Genomic DNA, 27,832 nt, shown 5'->3' on the forward strand with positions numbered 1-27,832 from the left:
TTTTAAGGAGGGACATAAACAGTAGCGTGTAGTTTTCTTTTGCCTTTGAAACCTTTATCTCAGGAAGCTCACAGGACTTGGTGATAAGCTCCGTGGACGGACTCGCATCAGTATTTTGTGCGCTATCGGAATGTTTGGTGCACAAACTGTACTGACTGCTATTATTATTCGGCATTTAGGAAAGGAGCGTGTACGTGTGCGCGCATGGGGGCGCGTCTCTGCAGCTTTAAATTTTAAAGTTGCAAGTGTCAAGAATCTTCGATTGTGGTTCTGACTCCACTTTTGCTCCAGTGAACCGACTGGTGTTTGGTTTTGGTGCAGAAAACTGGATGACTCCAACAGGTAAAGCAGCAAGTTGCTCAGCAAAGTGTTGTCTCAACCAAAGTGTTGTATCAACCAGTTACAATTGCTGTTTTTATATTAACAAAATAAATAATAATATTCGTCCTAATTTAGAAACTGTTTTCTGACAATAAAGCAATCTATTCAGATATTGCCATGAGCATGTTTGTTATTAATACTTTTTATATACCGCCCAAACTGTACTCAGTGGCCCAACCCCATGAAGCTATGCTTTGCAAGACGGTTCCTCGGGGGCCAGTAATTCCAGGTGACAATGCAGTGATGGGTCACTCATAACATGACAAGGCTATAGAATCAGTTTTGAGTAATGAATCACTAGTAAACTATCTAAAACACATTTGACAGGTTACAGAATTATCTGTCTTGTAGAATGTCTCAATCTTCTGACGTCTGTCTTTTGCAATGCCCCCTTTGTTTATGTTTGTATTCATTCTTTCTTTCATGTAAAGCTTGCCCTTGGAGAACTTGTTTTGGGGGTTTTTCTTGTTCTCTACCATTTGATCAGATTGGCCTAGCTGCAGTGTGACAAAAGTGTGACACTGATCCCTTATTTAAAATGGGACAAAGCTACGCTTTTAGTGCTGGTGTGACGGTCACATTTACCAAGTGCATACATTTACTAGTGACTGAAGAATGAGCGATCAGCAGCTCCTGGCTCATCTTTGCATTTTTTATTTTTATTTTTGCCAAGTATTCAATGGCGGCATAAATTTTTTGGGGGGAATTAATTCAGTCCTTTATTTCATTAAAGTCCTGTTTAGTGGGCATGAGAATTAATTAATTCTGTGATTAGGGTGTATTTAAATACTGCAGCTGGTCTAAATGTGTAATATTTAATGAGATCTTGACAGGGAGGTGGCCAGAAATGTATCTTCATGCTGAGGCAGCTAATAGCGAAACCTCGCCCCCGCAGTTGTCTGCAGTATATCATGTCCGTTAGCATTAGTGAGGCTGTGACGCACTCGCTTTGGGTCAGATAATCAGGTCATCTGCATTTTCACATGCACATATAAACACCCAGCTGTGATGTTGTTGAAAATTGTTATAGTTTGATTTCTGCACTAGTTAGTTAGCACGATGATGCAAAAACGACAGTATGGTTCCACAATTTTTGGGGGGATCAGTGGCCCATGGGTCAAGGAAGAACTTGTTGCACTTGTGTGACGATGCAGATAAAAACACGGATTTCGGAATATATTTTTTATTTTTGGTTGCATTGGGGCGTTCTCAGCAGTTACTCGATAGATCCAGCAGGGGGAGCTATAGAGAAAAATATCTGTGCAGCAGACTGAAATACTCATTACCATGACCTTTAGGACTGAAGCTCTCCAGTTTTGATTCACATTTTACAATTTGAAAAAAGTTGAATCTGGGGTCTTCACGTGTTGTGCTTAAACACCTTGACTGCCTACCACATTTCAAATAGTAAAACAAAGTAGGCAGAGTACTGTAATTTATTTACCGAGGATCCTCAGTTTATAAGGAACGTAGTTCGTCAGCACTACTGTTGGGAAAAAACACAGTTAGCGTACAAGTGCCGTTTGTCACCATGAAACGATTTATGTTGATTATTGAGACAGTTATAAAGCAAGCTCATGATGCACACCAAACCTCATGCCTTCTATTCTTCTCAGGTTCCTTGGACACTTCTGATCCCCTCCTAGCATAATGAATCCTCAGGTAGTCCTAGAGGAAGAGGAAACTGAAGGCTCGTGGATGCTGTTGTCCTGGCTGGCTTCTTGCCTCATGGTGATTGGAGGTGCCCTGCCTTACGTGCCCCAATACCAAGAGATCCAGAGGAGCAGCAACACTGAAGGCTTCTCCACCAGAGTGTGTCTAGTCTTGCTCATAGCCAACATCCTGCGAATTTTCTTCTGGTAAGGGAAAACACAGATGTTCTGAATTTCGTCAGCAGTCATCATGCTAACAAAACCCCACTACAAAAGCTCACTGCCTCATTAAATGGGATCTTGACACACTCCAGCTCAGTGGTTACACTGGCCTAGTGCTTCAAATAAATTGACTTGACGACCTGCTGCCTTAAGTGATTTGTTTCCTTTTCGGCCCGTGCAGGATTGGAAAGCAGTTTGAGTTCACTTTGCTGCTCCAAAGTGTGGTGATGATACTCACCATGTTCGCTATGCTCCACCTCTGCTGCTTTGTCCAAAACAGCAACCGCGTGAGCACCAAGCAGCACCGACTTACAGGTAACCAGCATGACACTTGAATGTTTCCGAAGCAGTGATAAGAAATGGTGTCGCATGCAACACAATTCCTACTTCTTGCTAAAAGATAGACCCAATGCAAAACTAGGAATGCCTAACCTCTTTTAAATAGTATTTTCTCCGCTCTCTGACCCCTTCCACACACTTCAATTCTCATTTCTTTTACAGCAGTTTTAGTTGTTTGTCTCAAAAGTAGTTTAGTTGATTGCTTTTGGAAGGAGGCCCGCAGAAACTCAGGCTTTGGTTCACATTTTATTAGGTAGGTTATTGGTATGAAACTGATTTAATCGATTTAAAACAAAAAGGGAAACTTTGCTTTCCAATGTGTTTCCGCTTGTCTTGTTACTTGGCTCAGGCAATACAGACTGGCTGCATTCTGCCACAAAATGTTTTGAGAGCTGGCCTATAGCTACTCTGGGGTAAAACAGGAGAGCCCATTTATCACACAAGACACTGTACACTCTTCTATGCTGATATGCTAACAATATATATTGGACATAGATCAATGCTAAGTGAAGAAGTTAAACATAGAAGTGAAAAAGAACAAGTATTCCTTCTATGACTACATGCCAAACTACTCAATGCTTGCTTTGTAAGTGTCCCTTGAGGTCCAGTTTCACTGCAAAGGGGGGATGGTGGGCTCTGAGCGAGAATAGATCATAGCCGCCTTCAAATGAAAATGAGCTGTCTTCTCTCCACTGGCAAACAAGTCCCAACAAATCAGAATCAGCGTCATGTGAAGTTAACTTCCTCTAAAAGGTGTGTGTGTGTGTGTCAATACGTTTTCCAAATATGCAACTATTTCATACTCTCTTTCTTGAGAAACAACATTCACTTCAATTTGGACACTTCTGATCTGCTCCCAGCACTATCATCGTATTTGTATAGAAATAATTTATTTCTCCTCTCTGACCCTTTCCACTGTAAACAACATAATTATGTAAAATAACTGCCAATCAAACTATAAAACACGCGTCACACAAAATCACTTGAATGTGATTTAAACCAGGCCAAGCATTTTACAAAACAGTTTCATTCAATTTTATGTTGACTAAATGTGTGCTGCACTTTCTCCATCTCATGGCTGATGGTGGTATTGCCAAACTGGCAAAGATCATTTCATTTGGAAAGTTGCTTTGAATTTGAATGAGTTGAAATCAAGTGCATAATCGTTTTTATTCATCGCTATTACAGAATCAATCAAAACTAATTGTTAGTTTTACCCCATAATCGCCCAGCTCTACTATATAAGGATTATTCTGTGGGAAAAAAATGAATACAAATGAGATTCGCTTAATTATTTCAAACATTTTAAAGGGCACCATCAATACTTTATTGCTTATTTTTTGTGTACAATCGCCTTCTGAATTCTAGTGAGAATATGCTGCTGTAGTCACTGCGAGGGTAAATTGTGAATCGTCTGACTAATTGACTATGAGCCCATCTTGCACTGCACACAACCTGTATATTTCCCACTATAGTTGTATATGTATTACTAGGGAAGTAGCTTAATTAATGACGTTTTATAGAATTGAACCAAGTATATAATGGAACAAATTCCTTGAAAATGGCGCGTGGATAGAGCGATTGAATAATATACATAATGGATTTTTGATGGTTATGGTACCTTTTGGCCAAAAGGGGGCAGTATTTACCAAGTTATAAATTAAACTACCGTTCTGATTGCAACTAGTCTTGGTTGTAACTAATTGGACTAATGAATTACTGTAATTGAAATTGCCACACAAAGCTACTTGTGCACATGGATTCAGCCCTCTGTCTGTAAATATAAACTACAGACAGAGTTTGTAGTTTTTAAGTTTTGTGCTCAACCTCTAAAACAACTGTACTAATCGCCACAAAATGCTTCATCAACCCACTGTTACTGTTCTATAAATGTACTGTACTTATCAGTAATATTATTTAAATTTATCTTATTCATTGTATTTAAATTAGGTCTTGTTTACATCACACTTTATTATTAGACTTCTGAATTCCGTTCAGTCAACAATGCGGTTTCCCAAAATTGTGTAATGAACTCAAGGAAGCACATGCACTAAATACCCAAGATGTAGCCCATCCATGCTTTCACACACAGAAAAAGTGTTCTGTATACTTCCAGTGTGCTTAATTAACCCCCTGATAAAGTTGATTAGCAAGGCAAATTGAATCAGCAGAAGCACTGTAGTTCAAGAGCAGTCATGTTTTTTGCACAGAATCATTTAGAAATGCAAAAGATTGCCCTTGTGGGAGAACCTCTGGACACAATTTTCTTTTTACACTACAGTGCATTTTTTAACCTAGCTATGATTCAGTAATTTGAGAAAGTGTGGGAGACATTTCTGTGCCTGTCTAATTAGTTTTGTCTTAAATCACTGCAGCAATTTATCTTTTGTTGAGTTTCTAACTGTTTTTATTTAATTTAGTGCTGTAAAAGATCGAAATCTTTATTGTCTTTGAGTGTAGTTGAGTTTTCATCACTGGACACTATTTGAGCACCGATATAAAAAATAAAAAAACCTATCCAACTTGTCATTTTTTTCTCAGATTTTTCTCTCTAACCTAGTCCAATGTCATCTATGTATTGTAACAGGGACTCATTTTGGTTGAAATTGCAGAAAAGTGTCAATGAATTGCCCTTCAAGCCCATGTGCATGAATTCTGAGTGTTTGGTTTTTACTTACTTACCCTGTCATTCTTGGAAGCTGAGTGCATGTCGGTCCTTGACTCTGCAATGTCAAGGAGGGGCTGTGATGGGCATACATCCCTGTGATCTTTAAGATCATTATTCTCTCCGTTAAGCTAAACTGAAGCCCCAACGATTGCTCCTCCACTCTCACGGCTTTGTTTCGCAGCGCACTCTGATTAAACCCCATCACAGTGAATGATGTGATAAGAGTAAAACTTGAACGCCCTCCGGCATTCATGCTGTAACTTGCTCTTTGTTTCTCATGCACACAGTAACCCACAATTCAAACTAAATCTACTATAGATTGTGTCTACCCACAGTCGAAATCCACCTTTACATGCAACGGGCTTGTCATTTCGTTTGAGCAACTTCTTCCACATCCAGTTAACGAATCACTTAAAAGTCAGAGGGCTGCTGGAATATTAATTTCTAGTTCACAAAAATGGAAAGGTTTTGAGCTATAACAAAGGACTGCATGGTACAGGATAGAATATTTATCAGGGCACCTTCTGGGAACATCACTCCCCGTGGGACAAGAAGACGAAGCGCAGGCATGTGTTTGCTTCATTTGTATGGGAGAGTTCTAACCCCAAGCTTGCTATCGAGTGCTCTGTCACTGGTTTGCCGTGCTGCATTGCTCTTGTTGTCGGCATTGATGGATTGCTGGGTACCCGTTGTTCATCCCAGTTCGGTCATTGATCTTGACCCCACACTGAAACGGCTGTGAGATTGTTTTAAAAGATGCTGACAAATCACTTTAAAGAGACTTTCTGAACATGGCTTATACAAAATAGCACATGACAAAAAAAAAAAAAAAGAAAGAAAATATATTATATTGACAGTATTTGGATCATCACCCCAATGGCTTCTTTCGTTATTGTCCTGAAACATACAAATAAACAAACCACTAGAAGAGATCAAACCAATATTACTACCCCTTTATTTGCTTCTTTCTTGATGACTATAAACCCGACAATGTGACAGTAAAGATAAATGCACGGATATTGTAAAAACGCTATTTAGAAATGATATTAAAAACATCATTTTGCTTAAAACACCACATCATAAAGTTTGTATTATATCTTTTATTGATATTCTGTTGCACCAAAATCTGCAACATCTCTCCATAATCATGTTCAATCACTCATTACACTGTCACTGATGTGACGGACACGTCGCCACTGACACCATCAAAGTCGGCAAAAGCTATCGACTGTGCTAACGTCATCTTCCCAGACTCCTTTTTTTTTTTTTTTTTTAAAGGTCAGGGACAATCTTTTCCATTTCTAAACTATAAAGTGACCTTCATGCTTTTGAATCTTCCTTCTGAAACTACAAAGCAGCGAAACTTCCCACGTACTGTAGCTTACCTGAATCTGTGTCTTTCACGGTAACGAGTCCGCCAAAAGCATGGCACAGTATGTTGAACTACAGAACAAACTTGTAATTCAGGCAAGGGTAGAGTTGAGTCTCTTGAATAATCGACCAGTCAAAGCCAAGAAGAGTATTTAAAAAAATTAACAAAGCAAGTTCCAAGTTCTAAAAATTGGCGGTTTGTGCCTTCCTCCTCACTTCTGTCGTATTGTTTGCAGTATAGCTCTGGCTGTGTCGGAGAGCAGCTAAATAGGGTCACATGAAGGTCAATTTACTCTTCATCGAAATAACTTCTAATGAGGCCCTCCTGTGCTATTTATTATTTTGCTCTTGGACTGTGTTAGGGTAATTGTAAATTGAGGAGATTAATTGAGCACATGTAGTACCCTATGGAGCTGTGCATCTTTCCCAATAAAAATTTTGATTGCTGTTTTTCTTGCATTGCTCATACAAAACTCCCTGTTTGTTTTTCTGTTAGACAATTGGACTGATTGTGTGTATGTGCAGTGAGGAGTGGTTTCCTGCCACTACAGGAGCTGTACCATTTTGAGGTGTTGTGTAACTGACTTCTCAGATCCAGGCAATTGGCGAGTTCTATGGGTAATGGGCAGTAGAAGAGTGCACATACAATGTATTGTGTATGCAGGGTGTGTATGAGAGGAAACAACACGGCTTTGAGCAATGTGACTGAAGAGAATTGCCACTTGCCACATGTCATTACATGTTTCTGTATTAATGGGAAATGTAATCATGTGTTCTGTATGCCTTCTTGATGTCATTTACCAAAGCTACAAAAGATCTTTGCCTGTAGTACCAAAGTCATCTCCCCTATGAAGGTCAATTTGTTTGAACCGTTAGACGCATCGTGTTATTGTGCCTCCAATAACAGTCGTTTATCAATTGCTGTCTACCCCAAGCTTTGTTTTCAAGACACAATATCTTTGATTTATACCTGCTTATCTCATGAGGAAGAAAGCCTCCCATTGATGATGTGTCTGCCCTAGAAGACCCTATTAAATAGTTTGCTCTACTGGGCTGTTATCTCAACCCCAGGACTGCTCCCCCTATTTAACAATTGATTATCAGACCCGATCACCTTCACACATTCAGCAACGCACGCACGCACGCACGCACATACACACACGCACAGGCTTAGTATTGAATAAATGTTTTTAATTACCGTATTTTCCGGACTATAAGGCGCACCGGACTATAAGGCGCACCTTCGATGAATGGCCCATTTTAAAACTTTGGCCTTATATAAGGCGCACCCGACTATAAGGCGCACCATTAATGCATCGTGTCAGATTTTTAATCCAAATCAAATCCTTCTCCATTTTATCTTTTTTGTTTCAACTTCAGACGCAACAAATTACTTTATAATCACAAAATAATGATCCATAGTCTTTTTGATTCATGATTAATAGTCTTTAGGGGGCCGCTTATGATTGATTTCATGATACAATGCTCCGGGCCAGTTTAAATTTAGGAATTTGGTCCATATATAAGGCACACCGGTCTATAAGGCGCACTGTTGGCTTTTGAGAAAATGTTATGTTTTTAGGTGCGCCTTATAGTCCAGAAAATACGGTAGAAGAAAATTGGTGCGCATAATCAAATGTTAAGTGTACATGCTGATTTATAAACACAAATACAAGCAATATTAAACTTTAGTATGCACATTTACAAAGGAGGTTTTGCAATTTTTCAATTTGTCATGAGATGTCAGTACTATGTGATCTGTTGTGTGTCTGCCTGTGATTGACACTGCATTGGTCAAACACTCCTGAGCATCAATTCACGTGTAAGGTAATATTAGGGTTAGGATGCATACATCATGTATAATTTAATATTTAGATTTTTATCAAGGAAACATGTCTGTGCTCAAGATGTATAGTACAGTAAATGCGTAAAAACGTAAGAACGTGCCCCCGCCCCCAAAAAAGTTTCCCTCCACAACTGTCACACTTGTCTACTCTATTTATTTTTCAAAAACATTTCCCACAATCATCACATCGCTTTACACTCATACTTGATCACTGCTTACTTAGTGATGTGTTGATACATAAGAGCGCCTCATTCGCAGAGAGCAATTTGTTTCCGTCTTCAAACTACTAGCTCAGCTGTGTAAATACATGAAACCTTTGTATGTGTATATATTATACATCTACCTTGACTTGAGTATTATTAACACGCCAAAAATTCCAAAAGTCTTGGACTGCGTTTGTGAGATATGAATTAGATAGAACAAGTCAAATCAAAACAAAAGAACAAGAGAAGCCAAGTGTAGCTAATTGGATGTCCTGCTGCTGTCTTTGTCCAGCTCTCACAGCATATGTTAGGAGGAGTAAAGCGCTCCAGTGATGCATTACCTCTTTCATGCCATCCTCCTCTATCAGCAACTCCTTCAAACTCAGCACCAAGGTCGGTGCTGTTCAGCAACTTTGGCTTCTCCTCGGCATGCCCATCAAAAACATACAGTACATGCTGCAAAATAATTGGATTGACAAACTATTTTTCAAATTATTTGAATAGTTGACATACCATGGTTGTAAATTTAATGTTTCTCATTGCAGCATTCTTGACATTTTCAAAAAAAAAAAATAGTGAAATATTATCAAGCAAACGCTAAAAAATAAATAAATGTGTATTTACACCATAAAATTATAGCCAACTGTAAATGTAACAAGTGCAGCACTGTTTTTAGATTACATTTATGTCATTGGCTTCTTGCTGGAATAATAATTTATTGAGCTTTATTTCACAAATACGTTCTTTAGAAGGGAGAAACTGCAGAGTTATTTAAAAAAATGGTGCATACCAAAATCCAACATCCTCAATATATCCAATCTACTGTATGTATGTATATCCTCGACTCCAACATACCGCATTAGCCCGGAGCAAGCTACATTTATAAGAGATAATGAGTCCAAGCAATCGCACGATTGCACACCTGAGGGAAGCTGTTACCTTAGACACATTCTGTGCATTTGTAATGCGGATAAATGTTTCACCTGCAGGGCTGTCTTCAAAGTTGAACGTTCCATTCCCCCTCTAGCAGTCTCTGTAGAACACACAGACACATCCACATGCAGGCAGGCACTCACATGTCTCTCCCTTGCTGCACGCACACAAATCCAAAGCTATGCACCAATGTTAATAGCTTCTTTTTAAGGCTTTAGAAAATGCAATTTTGGAATATTTTTCGAGTGGTCACGGTACAATTCCATTCTGAAAATAATGTATTAATCCATAGAGCGAAATTTCTCTTTATAGTCACGCACACAATTGAATCATTGACTTGCAGGCAAAGGAGAGATGTCAGAGTGAAGAGGTTGTGTAACAGCGTCACAACAACACTGTGCAAGCAGTACAGTATCTTTCAAACAACCAGTGCTAATTGTTTCCCTTTTCATCCTATTTTCCGTGCGGCTTATGTTGTTCAGGGTGGAGGGAAATTGTATCCCAGATGATTTAGAGGAAAAGGTGAGTAAACTGGACTGATTGAATATCAGTCACAGGACTGAGTGAATGGAACACTGAGTTGATTGACACAGATTAGTATGTAATTATCAGATTCTCATAGTTGAATGCTTGCACTTGAAGATGCAAATTTTAACATGTAATCGCCCACTGACAGCATACTCTGGGTCAGCAAGTATACCCTGGTTGGGTGGGAATCCGTTGAGCGGCTTGCAGCTTTGGGTGTGTTTTACTATGTGTGTGACAGTCAGTGAGGTTGTCATAATCCATGTGGTGGTGTTATTGAGGAGGATGTTGGCAGACACTCTGTGGCAGATGTCATCAAGCAGTTTAGACAGACACGACTTTTTTGTCACAGTATGAAATGATGTGGTCGGGCCACAAGCAGAATCTTAATTTGTTTGGCTATTCATTGTACACAAAAGATACTAACGGATTTGTGACAACTCGGGCAGTGAAGCAACAAATTGAAAACTGGATTAAGCATCAAAGCGGCAACCATGTGTTAAAAATAAATAACTGTGTCTGCTGTTGTGAACCCAATACAGCGCTGCGGTAGATTAAAAAAAAAACATAATTATAGTAATTTAGGTTTAGCCTTTCTTTCAGTGGACACGTGTGTAGGAATTTGTGTCTGCTACTGTCTTATTAAATGTTATGCTTTTAATGCAGAGAGACAAAATTAGAAAAGGTACACAAGTCAGGCAACAATAGTCCTACATAAACAAAAATATCGCCTAAGTCTCCAAATTCTGAAATTTCATATTTTTTCACAAATCAATCCGAGTGGTCACTCCACGTTTGTGTGTTATTATTTTGTAAGAAATTAACTAACAATCTAGAATGTTGAAAAATGTTTGCCCCTTTTTTTCATAATGAAATGCTAATGATTGCATGTTTTGGGGGGACTCTCAAAAAGTGAGGTCTTTGACGGGACAAGAATTCTGCTGGATGCCAGCAATATATAATTAGTTTGGAACCATGGCTTCGGGTGCTTGGGGTACTTTGTACGTGAAGTGTTGACACCTGGCTATAGTGGCATAGTTACACTGATTAGCATTAGTTATTATGCATGTATTAATTGTGGAGGGTGCTAGGTCAAGGGAAAAACTAAGTGCTATCAACCTTTCATTTGCTTGTGCTGTCAATCTTTAATTGCGTTTGGTAAAATTGATCTTTTGAAATAACTTTTTCTTCCCAAATAATCTCTAACTTGTTTTTATGACACAGAAACAGCCTCAAAATTAAAGAGAGCAAGTGAGTGTTGAGGTCTGAGCTACTAATTGCAGAGCACCTTGGGTGATCCCAGTGAAACTTGACCAAAAAAAAAAAAAAAGAGCTACTACTTTTAGCTCATATTCTGTGAGAAGAAGGTTATCAGCCACAAATTCTGGGTTAGGTGTTGTAGGTGTACGTAGATTTGAACAAAGTGAAAAAATAAAATCAGTTTCATTGCAAAAGTTCGATCAGAAATTCTGCCTTTTCAATGATAATAATGCTCGGTTTTGACTTACACTGCCCAGAGATGTAGTGTGCTCGATTTGAGTCACGTAAAATTGTGCCACGTCCTCCTAAAAGGTAAACAAAATCTGTTACCGCTAAATGACATCAAAGTATTTGAAACAGCTGTGATATCACTGTGAACTAAAATCCCCATAACAAACACTAAAATGTTCGACTGTTCATCCATATGAGAGAGCGCAAAAATAACATGACAAGCTGGTGATGTCGGACAAACTTGAGACCAGGGAGTTCTGGCAAACGGCCAACAGGAGAATAGCATACTTCACGCATCTTAAAAGCAGCAGACAGACTTCATTCTCACAGTGCTGAGTCAGCATGTCTTCAAGCCCCGTTATCTGTCACTCTTTATTTCCGTCTCAGCGCCTCTCCTCTCTCCTCTGTGCTGTACTCTTAGCTCGGCGTAATGGGAGATGCCTGCACTATACTGTGATGTTCATACATCTCCTTGAATGATTCACGGCCACTCTCTCCCTCCCTGAATCACTCGCCTTCCATTCCTCATCTGCCTCCTGGTGCGAAACTGTTGCTCAGTTCTGTCAGTGCTGCAAAGACTCCAGAAGACGATAAACTGTCAAATGGTCGCCAGACTTTACATCTAACTGGGAACTGATATGAGGATGCAGTCCCCTAGCCCACAGACCTCTTTGGATGTTGTTATGGTGATTTAATTGTTTTATCTTGATTGTGCTTGAAGAGTGAAAAGATCCTTACCTTCTTGGAGACATCTGAAGCATATTCTTTACCTCATTACACATCAAAACAGGGTCATTTGTTGAAGTCAACATCCCTCAGTTGGCAGCATTGCAAACACAAATCAAGTTCTCAATCAATAAAAGTTGATAATGTCTCACCAAGTGGCAATCGATCCTTTTTTTTGTAGATTCCTTAATTTATTCATTTATTCAATTATTTGTTGTTATTTATTTATTGAGTTTGTGAGGTTTTCCTCAATTTCCTTTAGGATAATTTGGGGGGCATTGATTTATTTTCTTTCTCAAATCCAAATCAATGGGTTTCAATCATATATGGATTTTGGCTATTTATTGGCCCGGTCGATATCTCCACTTCATTCTAAAGGCATTTGGAGAACATGGAAATGGCCTCAAAGTTTGGTACTGGTCCAGAGATCTGTTAGTCTCCTCATTGACTGGTGATCATTCGAGATTGTTCTCAGCATATGTGTTTTCTGATGTGACAAAGATCAAGTAAAATACAGAATAGATGGAATTTCAATTGACCGTGTCTTCACACTTAAGGTTCACCACAGCTTGTACGGTTCTAAAATGTGTCAAGTAGTTATTTTTGTTACTCTTTCAAACTTTTAACAATGGAAAAGCAAAACATTGCATGTGTTACTGCTTGATGGAACTTTTAGTGTCAGCAAGAAAAAAAGCTTTTGTGTTGGCTTGTTTTGCTTGTCCAGATAAAGCTTGGGATGATGTATGACATGAGTGGAAAAATAAAAGGAATGCCCTCATGAATGATGCATGACTTTTCTTAGCAATTTCATTATTCTGGTAAACATAGCAAGCAGACTGACTGGGGGAAATGGGACGGACAGATACGTAATAGGAAAGGAAGTAGTTGTGTTGCACTGAATGATGGACCTGAGTGTGGGTATGAGGGAGAGTGCTAAAGTGTTTCCATCGGAACACAAAATCATGTTGACGTTGCAGGAAAAAGTTCACGAGTTGGTGGTGTCAGCATGGTTTTACTTGAACATCTCAGCCTGACTGGAAAGTTGATTAATGGACTTTGTTAATGACTAAGGACAATCTACAAATGTCGTTGCAGTCTCTGCTACGATGCCACGATGGGTTTTCAGTAAATCCAGGTCCAGGTTTACGGTCTGGTCATTTTGTTTTTGTACCGTTACAAAATGTTATGTTTTAAATCTTGTCTATAGTTGGTGTAATTCTATTCTCAATTCTATTTTACTATCTCATTGGTATCGGGGCTTTTAGTCTCCAACAGTCAATGTGTGCACGGTGTACATTAATGGTTTTCTGTTTGTGTAACTCCTTCCCTTGTTTCATCAGCTGTGAGCAATGCTCAATTTCTTGTTGTTTGTGGTAATAAAGCTATTAATCATGTTCACGGTTTGCCACAAATATGCCACAGTGCACTCGCTTACAAGACGTCTCCTCTCTGATATGTGAAATGCAAAAAGAGATGTGTAACATTCCAGAGTGCTTTGAGAGAGTGCCCACGTGCATATCTCATATTGATTACCCATCCCAGTTGACTTCGGGCAGTGACAAACAACCAGTCGCACTGGCCCACGGACAATTTGGAGTGGTCAATTGGCCTAGCTTGCGTGTCTTTGGAATGTGGGGGGGAAACTGGAGTACCTGTAGGAAACCCACGCAGGCATTGGGAGAACATGCAAACTCCACGCAGGAAGGCCAGGGCTAGAATCGAACCTATAATCTCCACACTGTGAGGCGGACGTGCCAACTAGTGCGTCACCGTGCCGCCCCATATTGATTATTTGTACAACAAAAAAATAGCACTAATATAAGACCATTTCAAAGCTCAGAGCTATGACTGCATGAGCAGAAAGAGAAGAGCTTGGATACCACTGTTTCCTCTTGTCTCCTGTCACTCACTGACAGGTGACATTTGTTTGGTTTTTTCCTTCATGCTGTCAGCAGTACATCTTTATCTGCCAGTGTCCATGACAACTAAGTAAACACCTTAAAAAGGATAAATTCCCAGATTTGTTTCCCACAAATAGTAAACCCAGACATTTCTTTTTTGGTCATCGGCACAATCTAAAATGATAATTAATAAAAGATTGGAATCATAAATTGTGTTGACATGTGAAAAACTTGGATTAAATATTGAATTAGTGGCACACCATCTTTCAACAGTTTTCTTCAAGGAAACACCCCTGGCTATCTCGGGTAGGGGGGCGTCACAAAAAAAAAAAAAAAAACTTGAAAAAATATCTTACAAACCCAACAAATTCTTTGAAAACGCTGATAAACATTCATTAGCTGTTCTCTATGGACAATGGGGATAAATGCGAGAAAACAATTGCGGAAAAAATGGAAAATACCCAATTATCTGACCTGGCAAGCGTATGTCAGGAGGGGCCAGTGCCACCACGAAACACCCCCCCCCCCCCTAGCTCTGCCAGTGAACATGACTAAAATGTGTTAAAATTTTGAGAAATGCAGATAGTATCTGAGAATTGTAATCTTGACATCTGCTTCAAATTTGACCTTTTTCTTGGTTATTGGTGATTGCGTCCTTCTATATTCAAGAGGAGAATCTGCTCTTTGGAGAAAAAACTACTTTGAACTGCTTTGAACTGCAGACATATTTCTATGGGTATGTCTTTCTAAAGTAGAATGTGATAAATGAATTTTGTAAGTGGAAAAATGACAAGAAAGCCTTTTAACCTCATGTAATAAACTTTCTAAATCTTCAACCCAATCTTACCAAAGGCCAGGTTATACTAAAGTAATTGAAATGTAAGAGCGTTGGATCTCCTCATTTGTCTTGTTCTATTCCTTCACGTCTGTGTGCAATATTGATTTAGGTTTGCTGTCTTTGCAGAATTTCTATGCATCTTTTATAGCGTATTGCTTTCAATCATTTCTTGTCTCTGCTGTTCTTACCCTTTCATATTTGCAAACTGTCACCACACATGCACTCCTGCAAACCTAAAGTTCTGCTTTTCTTTTTTTTTTGCCCTCCCTAGACTTAGATCTACACTACTTCTGGAAGTGGAATGCGTTTGAGGACTACCTTCTCTTCTGTTTTGGCCTCAGTGTCCTATGCGCAGTGGTCACCATAGTCCTGCTGGACTCTGCCGTGTTTGTAGAGATGCTGGGCTCCCTGGCTGTGATGTTTGAGGCCATGCTGGGCCTCCCTCAACTAATGCAGAACTTCCAGAACCGCTCTACCAAAGGCATGAGGTATGGCACCGATCGAGGTCAAATAGGATTTAGGAATGAGCTGCAATTTTGCACCTTTTCTCCCTCACTGACCACAAAATCAAGTAATTGAATTTACATGAACAAAGTATGCAAATCGGGTAATTTATAATCACATGGGGCAATGTGAGAAAAAAAACACTTGAGTCAAGGTTTTTTCTTTTACATCCTTAATCTGCATACATTTAGCCCTTGGTATATTAAAGATAGCAGTTTATCACAGCAAGCTTCTGCAGTGCCTTTAGGATAAAATCTATGGATACATCCTTCGAGTGAAAGAGCTCATTATGATTCACAGCTTGCCCTTCCTCACTCTACAGCAGAGCTGCAGAATGAATAGTCCATATTTTGTTAGGGTGATCACTGAAGGCTGACTTGCTACGTTTGTGACACTTATTGTTCCAGAGAGTTAAAAAAAATCCACTGCCCAATTTTAATGCTGACCAATATGGCACTAGCAAGCCAGTGGCGGGCCGTGCTTTTCACACGTAGCCTTTCACTAAGCCATCACATGACATATTATACTATCTGTACTGTGTTTTGACAAAATATAACAAATGTATGGAAATGCAGGTATGTTACAAAAGTGATTTACTAATTACTATAAATTGACAACTCTTCTACATGCATCTCAAATGGCGTCTTTACACTAATAATGTTGGGTAGCTTTTGCTCTTTACTTGGCTTTCAAGGGTTACTTTCTAACGCTGCTTCCACAGTCACTCAGGCATTCCCTCCCCAATATGTTCTCAATGTTCTTTTGCAGTTGGCTATGCTTTATTTGCTGGATGTCAATTCCCCAAGGAATCTTAAATATACTTATATCGATCTTGTTTGAACATGAACAAGAGAAGGCGGGCATGGCCTTGGTTCCAGCTGCTTTTCCCCTTGAAAGACAGTCCCCTTTAACTGCTGCAGAAATGAGGCAAAGATAACATCTATTTAATATTTTCTAAACATACTGCATGTTTTGCTGTAATGCTGCAGCTCAACTGCTTTTCGTTTTCCATCTAGACTTCATCTCAGTGAACAGACACTATATTTTAGGGGAACACATGCAGCTTGGACATTACCAATGACTTCATATTAGCCATATGTCTGTCCAGATTTTTTTCCAAGCTTTATTTTTTAATACAAAGAAGCAGTGCGCAGTCGTCTCTGTCTGTAATGACCTAAGTTTCCCTTTGTCTCCCATTTCACATAGTGTCCTCAGAGGTTACAGCTGGGGTTTGAATGCAGCAGCCGTAAAATAAATAATGTAAAAACCTTGGTGAAGAAAACCGTTAACAATTATGAATGATTTAGAATTACATTGCTTGCTTCCAAGCTGATATTATTACCTTCTCGGAGCACCACCTGCACAACACAACTGTCTTTCCTCGTCTCTTATACTCCTGAGTCCTGAAAATGTAGTTTTACTCAATTTGATTTGTTTTGTCTGTATGGTCTGCTCTGTTACATTCCCGTCGCCTACAGCTCTTTGTCCACACTGACATTCGTGGTTAATTAAATTGCTTTTCACTGTTGTAACAAAGCACACAAACAACTGCATATACCAACAAGTAACCAGATTCATAAAACAATGATGTGAAGACACGAACGATGTAGATTCTGTGTCGGTGTTTGACTCCCACTCCCATTCAAATTCAAATTTTCCCCTTATCTCTTCTACCCATACTGCTGACCAAAGTCAGTTACGCAGATGAGGGCTTTGAATTTGCAAGAGCACAGACCAATGTGTGCGCAATCATTCATGTGGATTAAATTCACATACATCCACACTTTTTAGGTAGAAAAAAGAATTACAGTCAGTCTTTGCCTTCAGGTTTGTGTGTGATGTCCTTGACACACCTTCGCAGCCAACAGCTTATTTCGTTCTCCCAATTGTGAGCAGAACTGAACCGTAGCCTGATGAGTGTTACATGTTTCTGTCAAGGTGGCCTTTACCTCACAGCTATTTCAGACAAGGGACCAATACCTTTACAGTCAGACCCTGGAGGATATAGTCCAACATAGTGATGACCTCAAATTGTTTTGTGACCTATAAATCAGTGTTATTCCCCAGAGGGAAGTTTTTGCTAGGAAGGTGAAAGATGCACTGTCTTTGCAAAAGTGTAACAGCAACAATAGGGGAGAGATCTGTTTATGCAATCATGCATTTATTTATTTGGGGAAGGTGACTTTACAAAAATTGAGTCTTTTCCATCCAGATGGGATGTAAGTCAGTGTAATAAAATGAAACTTCAAAATGGCACAACATTCTTGTTACAGATTCATGTACAGTAACAGCAATAAATACATATTTAATTCCACTACTCCTGCTTTCTACAAAAATATTGGGAATAACTTCAGGCAAACCGAGTGATACGCCTCTTCACCTAACCTTTGTTTCATTTTGTAGAATCCATTATGATACACGCATTATGACTTTTCTGCATTTGCCCATGTGCGATCAATAAACATGCATTATTCATAGTTAGTGGGCCTGCAAGCGCTTCTACGGTATCTCCACACACATCCTTATGTGTGGGCATTCAGACAGATGCACAAACAAGCATGCGTGAACTATCGTCCTGACGCATACGAGCAAAGTTGTGCTGAAAAAAGCTGCCATTGAAGCTTCAAACATCTGCACATTGGCTCCAGGCTATATGTAGAGAGAGAATACATACGATCTATTGGTTGCTGGCTGCCAAATCTCACTCTCTGATACAAGCTAAACAAAGCTCATATGTCAACGTCATGATTTTAGAAACAGTTTAGTGACTATGAATTCTCATCACTCAACATTTAATGCCCAAAAATGCAAAGGACAAGCACATAGTGTACTGAAGTGCCAAGGACACTTTGGCCATTTGGCTGTCAATCAAGCCCACATTAAGACATCCAAGCATGTCTTGGTCAGTGGACTGTGTGCAAATCAGCACAGGAGGCTAGAAAGAAAGATAGTGACAGTAGCTGATGGAAATTGAGTCTGAAGAGTGAAAGAAGGGTGAGGGGGAAAAGGGGATCGTGAGGAATTTTAATTTGATATCAGTTTATGATAATTTAGTTTATCATGAGAGTCAGGTATACGTTTGCAGAGACAAAGCGATGGTATACTGTAGTATAAATACTGTCATTAAAACAATATTATTTCTAATTGACATATTCAAATATTTCTCAATAATCTGGGTGGGTGATAATTTTCAGTGTTCATTTTTACTGATATTCACATAGAGAGGTCTCAAACCCGTGGTTTGCAGGCCAATTACGGCCTGTGGGACGATAGGTTGCGACCCATATCTTAATATGAAAGGTTTATGTTTGTGTGGCCTGTGATTTTGATATGAATGGTTGTATGCAGTGCTGATTTGAATGTGTCTTTTTGGGAGCACATAGTGCTTGTGCAAAAAGCTCTTTTCTACCTTGAACTTCATTAAATCCAAATACAGGTCCACACTTACCGATGCGCATCTTCAAGCCCTAATGAGGGTCTCAACTGCTTCCTCCCTCACGCCAAATGTGACTCAGCCATGCGAGAGGAAGCGCTGCCAGGTCTTTTGTAGCAAGACGTAGGCAGAAGCCATGTTGAGAACAACGTTACATTTGTGGTTTAATCTTGAGAACAGGGGTGTAAATGTTTTTATCCGAGCCTAAAGAAACCTAATGCAGCCCAGCCTCACCCCAGACTCTACCTCTAGTGGCCCCCAGGTAAATTGAGTTTGAGACCCCTGCTCCACACTTACTGAGACTTGAAATGAGTAAACTGCAAATTGCCCACCATTGTCCTTTGAATTCCTCTGTGTCTCTTTCCAAATGCCACTCCAACCCAAATTGAACACTGGTCCACCCAAGCTGAGCCCGTGAGCTAACAGTTGTCCTGATGGCCTCAATCAATATCTGTCCCAGTTGTGGTTTGCTTGCATGTATTGCAGGCGTTCATGATAGTCAGACCTCCATCATTTTGTTTATTGCTCTCTCCTGTCCTGTCACTCTGACCATTAAAGTGGTTTTGTTATTCACCTTTCGCAATATTTACAGTTACATACACCACAATGTCATCCATCTCTTGCCATTTTCCCCTCGCCTCCATCTATTGTCATCATCTGCTCTTTTTATAGCTATCCTTCAAGTACCCGGTTCACCATCTCACCCTTTCCTCTCATTTCTCAGCACTTAGCTCAAATGAAGGTGTCGGGTCAAGACTGATCAATGCAACTTGACCAGGCTGAGTTATGATGTTTGCTTGTGTGTGTGTGCGTGTGCGTGCGTGCGTTTACACTGTGTGTACTCGTTGGTGAGAATGAAAGGTTTTTATGCAATTTCAAGGTTTGCACATTTAGTTTCGCTTGGTTTCTTGTATTGTGCAAATAAAAGCAAACACTGCTGGTTGATATGTGTGTGTGTGTGTGTGTGTGTGTGTGTTACTGTAAGAGGTGGTATAGTCACTTACTTGGTCTTTTGAATCAATACTATAATCATTTCCTCTCTGTGTGCATACAGAAAGCATCACTATGGCCCAAACTCCATCATTTGTTCTCAAGGTCTTTCATCAGTTGTCAGCACAGCCAAGCCGCATCAAGGCCTACTATGAATGCGCCCGCTGTCACATGGCGCTTTGTGAGACTAGCATGATAAAGACTAAAGAGTAAATTGTGGAAATTGGATGCCAGCAAAAGTTAAATGACCCCCAATGGGGTTTGGTTCCCTTTCTGCTGCATTGCATTTGAGACTATACATGTACAAGTGACCTGCCCGCTATTTTTGCTATTCACTTGAGTTATAAATACATTTTAGAATAAAATGACTCGCACAAGGCTCAAGAAATTATCTATCAAAGGTGATTCTTCCCAAATCTTAATTCTTCATCTTTACAAGACACTTTGGAAAATAAATAAATACACTTCCTCCCAGTGTGTACGTAATGTTTGGAAATTACTGTACACACCAAATCATATTTTTCAATAAAGAACTTAATACATACTTATAATAATACTTAATAAATATTGACAAACAAAAGTATAAGGAGTCTGATTTCTTTTATTTACCATTTTGGAGCAGCTCTAGCAAAATCTACAATGTTTACTCGAAAGTTTAAATTGTTAAGGGAGCAAAACGTCAGTGAGAATCCCGTGTTCTAAACAAGTGCTCCTCTGGCAGCCTTGGGAGGAGGATAATGAAGCAGACTGAGACTGACAAAAGCCTCCTAATTGGAGTTAGAGGAGAATGGAGGCAGGCAACATGTGTTGACAAAGATGAAGTTTGTTTTGTCATCAGGTTGTCATTTCTTACTTAAGGTCGATGAAATTAGTTCAGTCAATGTAACCTTTTGAAGATCAAAACCTTCTGAAGAAACAAGCTATGTATACGTTACTGCGGAGCGACGAGCATTCATATCGCATGACGATCATAGCTCTTTGAAAGCAACCAATCAGTAAGCCCTGATGTCACGACAGAAATTTTGGGGATCTACGTATTTGTATGCTTTCTGAGTATTGCAATGATGCGCGCTTATCTTCTTCATGAACATTCTAAACTTGTATTTTTCTCTTTGGCATTTTGACGCAACAACAGCAACATGGCATTTACTCACAAATTTAGAGAAATATTGTGTATTCTTTTTACTAAACTTATTCACAGTTTGTCACTACAGCAACTTCTACCATGCAGCCATTATCTGCTTGGTACTAAGAACTTGGTTTATCTGGACCTTCATACTAAATGGAGAATAATGTTATTGTTTTTCCTTGTCAATGTTCCTTGTCAATGTTTCCGTTCCTTGCCAGTGCCTTTAGGGACCCCAGGGGAGAGATGGCAGTTTGACGTGACTCTGCAAGGACAGCCCAAGGATAGTATGGTCATTAGGCTGCTTCCCAACCCATATAGACTCATATAGACTCATCATCCGTATCATTCTCATCTCTGTCTCTAGTGATTTCCTGGTTGCGCCATTGCGCGTTGGATAGATATTATTTTTTGACTCTCCGTTCTCCTCCACCTCTGCAAGACCCCCACATATCTCTTTGATGACTGATGGGCTTTCTTTTTTTCTTGGGTCCAGTCAAATCCAATAAAAGTATAAACTCATGTTCCATTCATACCAATGGGTAGTCACTGTCAGGGGATTGGGGTGGAGAACAGCAGAAGCAGAGTTGCTGGAGCAGAAGTGAGGTACAGACGATCAAGTGTGAAGGGTAACAAAGTGAAGAAACACGACAGTGAGGCCAAAGGGGCACAGAATGTAAAGGAGGGAAGGAGAGCATGAATAATACAGAAATGATGCGAGACGAAGAATGAGATACAATTCAGATGAAATAAAACGGCATGAGTGAAGTATGTGAAGCTGTGATGCAAGATGAAGAACATGTTGCATATTCTGTCTGCCTGCTGTGCTTGCATCAGGCTGATAACTGTAGACTTTTTTCTTACAGCTTTGGGTACATTAGTGTATGGTAGGCTATACTAGCAAAAAAAAATGTCGAAGTTATTTCAGGGTGTTAAAGAAGCCCACTTTGACCTTGAGTGAGCTCTGTTTGTTTATCACTCCTTTACCTACAGTTTCTTTACAAAATTTATGTATTTAACCCAAACACACATACAGCACTGAAGGTCCACTGACGTCTACCAGAGGAGGGTTGCCATGGCAACTAGATGATCACATTTAAAGGGTAGTTGTATGTAATGGAGATTGGGCTCTAAGGATTAACTACTGCTCCCAAATCTGCCATGGCTGCTTGCTCTGGTCATGTCTCTCCTGTATCAACCAGTATGATTGATACTTATCTTTTTGTGTCTCCTTGCTGCAGTGTGAAGATGGTGCTGCTGTGGATGGCCGGAGATGTCTTCAAGACATCCTACTTTCTGATCAACCAAAGCCCATCTCAGTTCTGGGTGTGTGGTTCTGTCCAGATCCTAATTGACGTGGCCATTCTCCTCCAGGTGCTCTTCTACAGCCAGGACAGCCGTATCAAGCTAGGCTGAAGAAGACAGCACAGGAACTTTTCTTCAGGTGTGAACATGTAAAACCATAAGTGAAATGTTGTTATTTGCTGCGAAGACTTTAGCTCTAAATGGAACTTTTATTTTTATACACCCCAGTTTTATCCACGAGGACCCTCCAACTTAGCTTTCCAAAGATAAAGCAACACTTACTGTAGATGTGCTTTTAGTTGTTTTTAGTTATAAGAGACTGAATCACAGTTCTTTTTCGTGAGCATAGGGAGTGTAAGAGGCAGACATTACTCACATTGGCAGCTCCCTAACGGCAGTTCTGTGAAGCTCTAATGGCAGCTGTAACACACAGTCTTGCACCAGTAGACCTCCACTGGCCTCTATCACTTGACTGATGAGTCTCCCACTCCACACTTCACCAGATTGGTCCCATGTCATGCAATGTGCGTTTGTGTGTGTGTGTGCACATGTGTACTTTTCCAAGAGTCGAGACCAGTTAGAATACCTGCTGATATGTGCTCGCAGGGAATTTCGATTTTTGCCGTTGGCAGTGCCAAGCCAGGCAGCACAATGTTCAACTACTAATGGCCTCTGCAAAAGCCACCAACCAGTCTGTGTGTTAAGACTCAACTTATGAGCTTGATTGACAAGGACTGAAGTTATTAACATATAAAACAATGTTGATTTAGACTTCTTTGGAAATAAGGTTAATCACATTGAGATTCAGCTTTTTGACTAATGATGTAGCTCTTTAATGAATTCATAATTTCGTACCGAATGTACTGTAGAGAATATGGGCAATCGACGTCTCTGGTATGAAATGTGTTAACACTCTTGATGCAAGTCTTGTCATAGAAAATACGATTTAATTGTATTCTTCAATTGTATCTCTAGATATACATTGTTTTCAAATATTCCATATTTTGTATTCCATATTCGGCGGTAGGGATGGGAAAATGAAGCTTCAAGATGATTCACAAACCAGTTGGCATTTTGCCCACCACAGGGCCGAAGGCATACTGACTTGCCATTTCTTTAACCCAGTAGAGTAAAAATTACATCTGATTCATGAAGCAACTTTGAAGCTTCATTTCCCATCACCATTTGGCTGTAATGGGGAAAATACTTTACAGTAATCCCTTGTTTTTTTGCTGGGGTTACGCTAAAAACAAAAAACATGATAGGCGAAATCCGTGAAATAGAAACCTTTATTTTTTTAACATTATTGTACATGTATAACATGGAAACCAAAGAACAAAACCTGTTTTCAGGCCCAAGCATTTTCTTCCAAATAACTACAGTAAAATACCGTATTTGCCGGTGTATTGGTCGACCTTTTTCGATCCAAAATCGACCGAAAAAAATCGACCTCGACTTATACACCGAGTCATAAAATTTAACTTCGTATTCATCGCTTCAAATGTGATGGTAACCAAGGCCGTTTCTCATGCATCTCATTGTGCGTTGCACTTAGAAAATTTGAACCGTGCGCGAGTGCGCGGCCCGCTGGAAGTCCAATGAGGCGCCGCGATCTCCTGCGCGGTGCTTATAAAGTGCCGATCCGCTCGGCTTGGAGCTATTTCCGACCTCCCGTTGGTGCCGGGCGGCGTGCGCGAGCTCGCCGGCCGCGATCTCCTGCGCGGTGCTTATAAAGTGCCGATCCGCTCGGCTTGGAGCTATTTCCGACCTCCCGTTGGTGCCGGGCGGCGTGCGCGAGCTCGCAGGCCGCGATCTCCTGCGCGGTGCTTATAAAGCGCCGATCCGCTCGGCTTGGAGCTATTTCCGACATCCCGTTGGTGCCGGGCGGCGTGCGCGAGCTCGCCGGCCGCGATCTCCTCCGCGGTGCTTATAAAGTGCCGATCCGCTCGGCTTGGAGCTATTTCCGGCCTCCCGTTGGTGCCGGGCGGCGTGCGCGAGCTCGCCGGCCGCGATCTCCTCCGCGGTGCTTATAAACAGCCGCATGCGCACGGCCTCCCGGAATTTGAACACATTTCGTCAATAAATTTCGCATATTGAATTTTGAAGTTTAATATAATGCAACAATTGAGCTCGACTTATACAAAGGATATATCATAAAATCGTAAATTTCCGTCGAATTTTAGGGGGTCGACTTATACACCGAGTCGACCTGTACACCGGCAAATACGGTAATCATTTTAATTATCAATACGAAGTACGTACTATAGTAGAACAAATTGTGACTCGCATGTATTTCACTGCGCCTCTGACTGTGCCTCTGTGGCCTGACTCCACTCTGTAGTGTCTATTTCTTCTGAAGCCATAACACAATGCGCTGTGACAAAAAATCTGTGACGCAGCGAGACCGTGAACGATGAACCATGATATAGCGAGGGATTACTTTAGTCCTAAAAAGATAGTTATGCCTCAGTCTACAACTATGGAGATGAAATTACTCAATATCAACAGGTTTTGCCAATGCAAGCCTAGCAATCCTTTGATGCCTGCTTTTAATTGATTCATCCGAGTATAGTATGTTTTTAGTCAACTTTTAAATCGACAGTGAGCTTGCTTCTGATGTTCTACGTTTAAATTATGTTCCACAGCAAGGCACAGTTTGCCCAAAATGAACGACCTCTCCCGACCTGTTATATTTTGTTGGAGTCCCTCACATTTCTCACATTCTGATCAGAGTTTGACAAACTTTAATGAACATCCAACACGTTTTTTACATTCTCTGAAGGTTTTACATGGATGAAAATGAGACACTGTTTGTGATCTCTGCAGACTTGAATGAATTTCTCCTGCTCAGTCCAAATTCGTACCATCTCCTGGACTGCGCGCATAGTGTCAGACCCTTGGAGAACGCAATGTGGGAAAAACATACAGTTCACTGCATTGTCACGCTTTGTTGCATTCACGCCACATGACCACAGCCAATCATGTTTCTTCGCACAGTGACTGCCATGACACAGTTTTATTTTTTACATTTTCAAAATTTGGCCCGGCAAACAGCTCCTGTTATATTTGCCCATTTCATCACCCCACATTGCTTCATGTCCATCTTGTTTTGTACACAGATGCCTCAAATGTGATCACATGACTGCTCAGAACACAGTGTCAATGTAGCATAGAAATGTGGACATCACGTTTATAAGCACTGAGTGTATGTTTTGCATCATTCAAGAATTAGTTCGATCAGCAAATTGCAATCTCCAGAAAGTTGAAGAATGTACAATGCCAAAAGTCCTTTGTGTATCATGAATCTTTGAGCATGTATTGTATTTATATTTTTCAAAAATATTTATACATCTTACATTTTTAGGTTAACATTGCACCTCCAATCAACCCACAGTATAGTCTATGTGAAATCATATAAAACTCATATGGGGTGACATGCTAGTATAGACTACCTGTGAATCATCAGCACATATGTGATGTGTGCGCTAAGTTGCAGCCCATATAGTATGCATATATGACCCCGTCACATATGTGTTGGTATCACGTTTGATGGATGTGGAACTCACAGTGCCACATTATGCATGAGCTGCAAAAGCATCCCGACCCGGGCTTTACATGTCAAATTCTTATATTTATAGAAGTGTCCAAGTGGTAGATAGATTTTTTTTCAGATGTCCAGTTAATACTGCAGCTGTCAGCATTGTTTGCCAGTGACCTTCTATTGTTTATTAGCTCTCGGTGTGTTTTTTGCACTTGGGTTTCTCGTGTGCATGCATTTTGCAAATCCATGTATCTCAATTTACATATAGTTGGTAAAGCCGTCTAATCTCTTTGTCTTGTTTCTTTTTCAAAAAGTATTCATCACCAGATATGTTGTATTTTTGAATACCCTATTAATATGATTTACTTTCCACTTGACTTCAATTGCATTGACTAATACACCTAAATCTCGATCTTATGTCCAGGATTTGGGAATCACGTTAAACTCGATAGCGTGTTGTAGAGAAAGTCTTGCTTTTTCTAAAAGGTATGTTTTTAGGCAGTCAAAGGGGTTCATTGTTACGATAATTTAAGTCAGCCATGTTGTTTGGCCGCCCAAGGGGTCAGATTGCTCCACACACATTGAAGTCTATTGACATTTTATTAAAAGAGAAGCAACATGCAGATGACAATATCAGGCGGATTGAGTAAGTCATTTTGATGCTATGTGAATTGGATGGAAGAGGGAATAAAACCTCATATTCTACTACTGAGTAACTTTGTGGATAAGTTGCTTCCGTGAATTTTCCCCTTTCTGAATCAAAAACAATCCTAGCTATCTCTAACACTGTGATAAAGTAGTCATAAAGAACAAACAGCACGATTTGTTATTATCAAACGCCTTTACGGTCACGGAAATTCAAATCAGCGCCAAGGTTTACACGCTACTTACAGTCCTTATATCATCAACTTAAAATACTACTTAAAAATGTATTTATGACAAAAGAAATTGAGGCCCATGACCAAACCGCGTTAGACAGAAAGTCGAGTAGGATTTAAGCGAGTAAAATCGAGATTTAAGTGTACATGGTTGCCTCATGTTCATAGTTTGTTGACGCAGTGATTTTCATCTAGCATTTATTGCCATTTTGTTACATAGTATGGAGAGAAAAATGTCAGAATGTTACACCTTTTTCTTTGAATGTTTTTGCTCTGCAAACGTGTGTAATTGACTTATAATACAAAGAGAAGAGCCAAACTGTTCTGATAGTAAGTTCAATTTTATTAAGGTTACATTTGTGAAATGAAACGATGCAAATTTACTGTCCGCATTTTTCAATGAATGTTTTTTCAGTCTTCTCGAGACTGTATGTTGGCAAATATTGATGGTGTTACTTGTTTCAAGCATAAAATATTTATATTGCAGTATGCTGGTTTGTGTTGTTCTTGGTAGTGTGATTGCAACACAGTGACAATGACAAACAATGGAAAAACAAACAGAGAGCTTCTCTGAGCTCACCAGGCTGCCGCCACAGCTTCAAACTGGACTAAAGTAGGATTCTGAAAACCTGTCTGAACACATGGCAGAAATTTATAATTGTCTTAGATTGTGTTCTTTTGATGTTTCAAAACCAGATGCACAAAAATAGATCTTATATTCTACTGCTCAGCAAAGAGTATTCCTTTGGTATGTTTTTAGATGATGTTATTTATAAAGCTGTACCAGCTCGCCTTCACTTTAAAACCTAGAGGCTCATTGTGTGAAAATGTAGAGAGGACATCAAGTAAGGCATCATCCACTTATCTTTTCTTACATAAAGCTCTTGTATTTTAAAACACAAGCTCTTCAATAGGTATCTACTATGAAAATGAAGTCAAATTCCTATTTTCTCTTTTCA

At 39.9% G+C, this 27,832-nt stretch overlaps 1 protein-coding gene across 2 annotated transcripts in view; it reads left to right on the forward strand.

The window, feature by feature from the left end:
• The first annotated feature begins 23 nt into the window (after window positions 1-23).
• The window catches only part of si:dkey-246g23.2 (solute carrier family 66 member 2), a 45,221-nt gene continuing 17,412 nt past the window's right edge, over window positions 24-27,832 (forward strand). Inside the window, exons 1-6 of one of the 2 annotated variants that reach the window (XM_049722770.2) lie at window positions 24-342; window positions 1,998-2,240; window positions 2,437-2,570; window positions 15,368-15,584; window positions 22,391-22,593; window positions 25,281-27,359. In XM_049722770.2, coding sequence (XP_049578727.1) covers window positions 2,032-2,240; window positions 2,437-2,570; window positions 15,368-15,584; window positions 22,391-22,565 — 735 coding nt within the window. In that variant the 5' untranslated portion in view covers window positions 24-342; window positions 1,998-2,031 and the 3' untranslated portion in view covers window positions 22,566-22,593; window positions 25,281-27,359. Of the gene's footprint in view, window positions 343-1,997; window positions 2,241-2,436; window positions 2,571-15,367; window positions 15,585-22,390; window positions 22,594-25,280; window positions 27,360-27,832 lie in introns of those variants that run through there. The other variant, XM_049722771.2, reaches the window with a different exon arrangement.

The sequence above is a fragment of the Syngnathus scovelli genome, chromosome 6 (genome assembly GCF_024217435.2).
Source record: "Syngnathus scovelli strain Florida chromosome 6, RoL_Ssco_1.2, whole genome shotgun sequence".
NCBI lineage: Eukaryota > Metazoa > Chordata > Actinopteri > Syngnathiformes > Syngnathidae > Syngnathus > Syngnathus scovelli.